Below are 6,362 nucleotides of genomic sequence, written 5' to 3'. Positions count from 1 at the left end.
ATTTTATGCAGAGTTATTATCATTCTTGAATAATGCTTTTGTACAATACAAATTCTAACAATTTTCTTGTTAAAAAGTTTATGTTAGAAACATCTAAATACAAGAAGATAATTTATTTGCACATTTGTTTATTAAATCTCTTGTAGTTTTTTTTTTTTATATTTCCCAATTATACCCTTACTAGAAAATATTTTACAAAAAGTAAGAAATTTATTATATTCCTTTTATTTGTATATAAAAGTCTAAGAAAAAAGAAAGTTTATATAATGAAATGTGATTAAATACGAATATAACATTATCTACATTGTGGATAATAATGTACTAGTATTTATAAAAATAACATACATTCCTTTATAAGATACTAATAAATGTCATGTATTAAACCTTTTATTTTAGCAATTCTTTAAACAAGACTATTGATTACTACTATATTTTATTATCATGTTCTAATAATACACGTTAGATTAAGCTTTTAACTTTTAGCAATTCTATAAACAATAGTATTGATTGGCATAATTTTCTTATAAGAGTGATGAATTTATTTAATAAAATATTTAATGCACTGAAATAAGAGAGAAGAGGGTTGCGCCACCCTTTTTCCTTCCCAAATCCCGATCATGGATTCTAATTAATTATAAAAAAATTAGTATATAAACAGTGAAGAGTTAAGAGGATGTGAGAGAGAAGAGAGAGAGAGAGAGGGGTCAAATCGAGCGGCGAAAGGTTGGGTTTCTTCATTAGTATTTTTGTGGTGGTGGTGCTGGTATTAGCCAAGCCTAAGAGGGTTTCAACACAAAAAAGAACTGAACAAGAGAGAGAAAGTGAAGAGAGAAAGAAGAGAAAAAAGAAAGAAAGAAAGAAAGAACAGAAGGGAAAAATAAGAAAAACTGATAAGTGAGATAACAATATTAGAGAGAGATAGTTAGAAGCTCCAATTCCCAGAAAGAAAAATTTAAACTTTGCTTCACTTTCATTTCTTCCTCTCTTGCCCCTCTGATCTCATGCAATCTCCGCTAATGGATCCCTTTGATTTGATTCGCAAAGGTATAATTTTTATCTCAGGCTTACCTTAAATTTCAGATCTTTCACTTACCCATCTCTTTAAATTGTGTGTTTTATCGGTAATTACCTGCTTTTGTTATGTTTGATTAATTGGACTTATTGGGGTTTTTTGTTTTGGTTTATCTTTTGATTATTATGGTGTTGAATTGCTTGAGATCTCCTAAAGGTTTTGGCTTTCATAATGGAAGGTTGTGTTATTGTTGTGCTCGTGCTTTGACTTTTTTTTTGCCTTCAACTGGTTTTAATCTGTCGCGGTTTTCTTTTTTGTTTGTTGTTCCTGTGATAAGGTTTGAGATTTTTGGAAGTTTTATTGGGTTTTACTAATTGAATAATTCTTTCAATTGTTTACTTAATCTTATTCACTGTTAATTATTTGCTCCAGAACAAAAATTAGGGTTTTTACTTTTATCCAGCTGTTTCTTACTTGGTGTGAGATTGCTAGGTGTTCATCAATGCATTTTTGGTAAGCAATATGATTAGCTAAAAGTTGTGTTTGTAATTCATACTAGTCATTCTGTTGTTCAATTGGGCTTGTGTGATTCACTTTCAAGTTTCAGTTTTGTAAATGGTCATTCTATTGTTGATTGCAGTGATAATCAACTTATTTAACTGGAATTCATTATTGAGTTGCTCATTATGCATCATGTGATATTGGTACTGTGGAATCACTTGTCTAGTACATGATGCATGACAATTGTTTTTTGACAGTCTGGTTGATGAACTTTGTAGATGACCTAGTTGAATTATTTTTGCAGGGTTTGGTTGAAGCCTTCTGGAATATTTCTGTTACAGTTTTTAAGGTCCATCTATGTTTTAGTCATTTTTATCACATTCTTGTCAATAATGAGCTTATCCAAGAAAGTATCCCAAACAGACGCTAAATTGAGCACCCCAAACAAAGCAACCTATTTGAATCCAAATGCAGCAGAGTTTGTTCCTTTTTCCTTGAGATCATCTCCATCTGGAAGCGCTAGCTCAGTGGATGCAACAGCGAGGTTTACTACTGCCGCTGGATCTCTTGGTAAAGCAGTTCTAGATCGTTCAGAATCATCCATTTCGAACAATTCTGATGATGAGGCTCACCAATACTGGCGTTGTCAGCTTCCTGATGATATCACTCCTGACTTCAAGGTCATGGGAGAAGATGAATCCCAAGGTGTTAACAACCTCTCTTTAGAAGGCTTATCTATAAATAATGATAATGAATCCTCAATGTTTCCTTCTTCTAAGGGAAGTAGATATAAGTTAAATGAGCTGCAGGAATTGTCTCAACAGCACCTTAATGGCAATACTTTTGCTGATAAATTAAGGTTTTCCAATTCAACCTACAGGGAGGAATCATCTTCACCAAGCATTTTGAACACATCAGCAAAGCCTTGGGATAGGCAAAATGGGAACACGGATTTGCATGTTAGCAATGGTCAAGAGGCACTTGTTTATGATGACAACTCTGGACATGGATTCTTAAATGATGTTTTTGCTGGGAATTCCCTTGTGAATGATACTGATTTGAACCCTTTGGAATTTTTAGCTTCTCTTTTTCCTGGGTTTGCTTCAGAAAGCCTCGCTGAAGTTTTCTTTGCCAATGGATGTGATTTACATCTGACCATTGAGATGCTCACTCAGTTAGAGGTTGGTTCTTCATGTGATAGCTGATTTATGGTTAAATTATGGCTCATTATAAAGCCTCTTTTCATATTACTACTGGTAAAAGTGCATGCATATATGTGTTATAACTGTATCCTAAACATGATTTGGTACTATACTATATTAAATCTGAAGGGATGGAAGCTAAAGATATAGAGAAATATGTGTGCCTTGTTTTGGCAGGGAAGAGCTGGTGTTCCATTAAGTTGTGTGGCAACTCTAAGGCAATCCATCTCCCAGTTTCTAGTCAATATTTCCCTATTTTTATAGCTTATGCTTCATGTGAACAAGTGACAATTAAAATTTTATTTCTAAGTTTTTTTGAAATATATATATTGTTGGGGTGTGTGTGTGTGTGTGTATATATATATATATATTTATATTGTTGGTATATGATATAGTTATACAACTATCTCTTGGTATTTTTTATTTTGTGGTTGTCATTGTCATCTCTCATGAATAGTTTATTTCTCTGACATTCTTCGTAACCTAGGATTTTACATTGATTAGATTTACTAAACATCCCCTCCAATTTTGTAGATTCAAGTTGATGGTAGTAGCTTCAATCAGAATCTGAGTCCTAAGACTCTGTCAGCTCCCAATCTGAGTGCAATGGAATTTCCAGCTCTTACTCCATCAAATGGCCAGAGTACTGCAAAATATGCCGCAGATAGTGTTCAAAATGGCAATCCTTACTTATCATCTGATAAAGACATGCTAATGTTCAAAACTAGCTCTTCTATTCCATCTAGAGGGGCTGTTGACTTTGCTTCAACTGTCAGGAAATTGGCTTCTCAGGATTCTGGTATGTGGAAGTATGATAAAAATGGTTCTGGTGATGCTTCCACTGGCTCTAGTAGAAGTTTAAATGTTCTTGCTAGTGCCTACAATGGTGGACAGGGGAGATCCAACCTTGGGGATAGATTACAGAACTATAGTTCTGCTCGGGCAGCTCCTGTTTGGCTTGAAACCGGTGACGCAGTTGGTAAATATTTATGTTTATATGCTTCAACTGTGAGACGACTTCTTTCTATACCATGTTTCCTTTAACAATTTTGAATGGCAGCAAATATGTATTCTGATCTGCGGGAGGAGGCTCGTGATCATGCACGCTTGCGTAATGCTTATTTTGAGCAGGTGGGTCTTTGTTTCATATGGTGATGGAGGAGTTAATGGGAATATGAATGAGAGTACAATATAATGATTTGGCTACAACCTACCTACTTCTTGGCTGGCTTGTATCCATATGCTTTACCACACTTCAAGTCTTCCATATTCTTTTTAGTAGTTAGTCCATAATTTATGTTATTTCCTTTGTTTTTTAGTATAACTTTGGACAATGAAGTTGGATATGGGTAGTAGTTTGGGTAAATTTAACAGTGGAGCTGTTAGGATGATACCAAATTGAGTATGCACCAATAAAGGAACATTTGCTGTGTAACTGGCAAAATCTTTCCAGAACATATAATTTTTTTCTTATTTGTTTTATTGTCATGAAATTTGTCCGGCTAACATTTTGGCAAGTCAAGTTTCAACAATTGCAATCTATCCCACTAGCTCGGGAAGAGGTGTAACATGAATCCACCCATCTTAATTTTTGTATATTGAGTTTAATTCTTCAAAATATAAAAAACAGGCACGACAAGCCTACCTTGTTGGCAACAAGGCCCTTGCAAAGGAGCTTAGTGTTAAAGGGCAACTGCACAACATGCATATGAAAGCCGCACATGGAAAAGCTCAAGAATCTATTTACCGTCAGAGGTTTGTTTTCCAATTCTATCATTCTTTCCATCCATGCAACAATCGCTTAAAAAACAGAATCTGTATGGTAGTCACAGTAACACACAGAGAGACATTGTTGGGACTATGGCCATTGAAAAGAATGATGGTCTCATTGGTTATTATGAGAAGTATGAAAAAATTTGAGTGGTTTAACATAAGTGATCTCCAGTTGTTATTCAATCCAATTGCTTGCAGAGAAAAAAATGTACAAGTGAGGTTCAAATGAGAGTACTACTATTTCTATGAAAAAATCTACTTTCTAAACTGCTGCAGCCTTTCCTTCTCAAACACTCACCAATAGAGGCTGCCAAACAGTTGAATGCTTCCTAAAGTAGAGAGAAATAAAAATCTAGGTGCTGCATTCTGCTGGAAAATTGTGATGTAGTGAACATTGATTTTTCAGGAATCCTGTTGCTCCAGAGATGCAAGTTAATGGGAGGGGGCACCAGAGAATGATAGATTTACATGGTCTGCATGTAAGTGAAGCCATTCACGTGCTGAAACACGAACTGAGTGTGCTTAGAAGCACGGCCAGAGCTGCCGAGCAGCGTCTTCAGGTTTACATCTGTGTTGGCACTGGCCACCACACCCGGGGCTCGCGCACTCCGGCAAGACTTCCGATAGCCGTACAGCGATATCTACTCGAAGAAGGCCTTGATTTCACCGAACCGCAGCCGGGCCTGATTCGTGTAGTGTTGTACTGAACCAGGGAGGTATACAAGTTTCTGACAGTAAAAATCCACCATGAACACATAGACATTGTAGTCATTCTTGTATCTGTCTGTAAATGGGAAGAAGTAATGGCAATGGCCAAGCCAAAAAAGGAAAAAAAAAGGGTTGAGTTGAAGGGTTGAAAAAATGGAGAAAAAAGTTAGAGAAGTAAAGAGAAGGGTTGTAGAAGAATTGTACCATTCAAGGTTTGGGTGAGGCATCTGATCACATTAGTCAGTCAGCTGCAGGGACTATTTCAGCATTACCTTTTGTTAATTTTGTATCCTATTTTTCATTTCTTTTTTAAATTCCTTTTTTATTCAGATGTAACTGATAGAACTCAATTACATGATAGAACAATTCACTCTGTCAATTAGATTCAATGCCAATTTATCTTGATGCTCACAATGCTGACAACATTTGGAGAAGATATGGTAATGTCATACAAAATGATATACAAAAATGGGTGTTATATATTGTAAAACTTCCATTCATGCAAAACCACAGAAAGTTATGTTTGTACTACATTTCTTAATAAAATACAAATCCAAGATATTTATTTATTTTTGTGGTGCAGAACAGAGCTTGAGACAATATCCAATACAACCATACACTTGATTTCAGTCCAAAGCAGAAAGCCAGAATTGTCTAAACACTTTTGAGAAAAAGAAAAGAAATATCTACCAAAATGAAAAATGAAAAATGACTACAAAATAGATGAATTATAGTAATCCGAGTCTATAGAATGTTGCAGTGTTCTCCAGCAAAAACAACATCTATATATGCAAATAAATGAAATTGTGCCTCAGATTATCTCTTTTGTCACGGGGCTTTTGGCTCTGGAACTTGTTGACATAAAAACTTACTTTTCATGCAATTATTCTCACTCAGTGACCTACTTTTCTTCATTTTCATCTATCAAATGTCACTTTTCACGTTTCTTCCATATCTGTTGCTTCATACCCCATGTTCTTTGAAATCTGTCTTTCTTTGGAATTATTGCAAGAGAATATATACTATTTATTTACAGATTAAAATAATTTTATAGTACTATTTAATGTTAAATGAATATATGTAGTAAATTTATTAATTTTATAACATTACTTAATAAAGGGACATGAAGTAAAATCGATCCATATGAAATTCCCAATTTATTCAAA

The 6,362-nt window shown here is 34.7% G+C and overlaps 1 protein-coding gene across 1 annotated transcript; it reads left to right on the top strand.

Moving 5' to 3' along the window:
• The first annotated feature begins 552 nt into the window (after positions 1–552).
• On the top strand, positions 553–5,607 carry LOC137816673 (polyadenylate-binding protein-interacting protein 7). The gene is made up of 6 exons (XM_068619922.2): positions 553–1,044; positions 1,818–2,694; positions 3,250–3,694; positions 3,776–3,846; positions 4,346–4,470; positions 4,895–5,607. Exons 2-6 carry the CDS (start codon positions 1,906–1,908, stop codon positions 5,193–5,195), a joined length of 1,731 nt encoding a protein of 576 aa, XP_068476023.1. The 5' UTR covers positions 553–1,044; positions 1,818–1,905; the 3' UTR covers positions 5,196–5,607.
• The last annotated feature ends 755 nt before the right edge of the window (positions 5,608–6,362 follow it).

This window comes from Phaseolus vulgaris, chromosome 1, assembly GCF_051622355.1.
Source record: "Phaseolus vulgaris cultivar YP4 chromosome 1, ASM5162235v1, whole genome shotgun sequence".
Classification (NCBI taxonomy): domain Eukaryota; kingdom Viridiplantae; phylum Streptophyta; class Magnoliopsida; order Fabales; family Fabaceae; genus Phaseolus; species Phaseolus vulgaris.
This window is presented reverse-complemented; position numbering and strand designations above follow the sequence as displayed.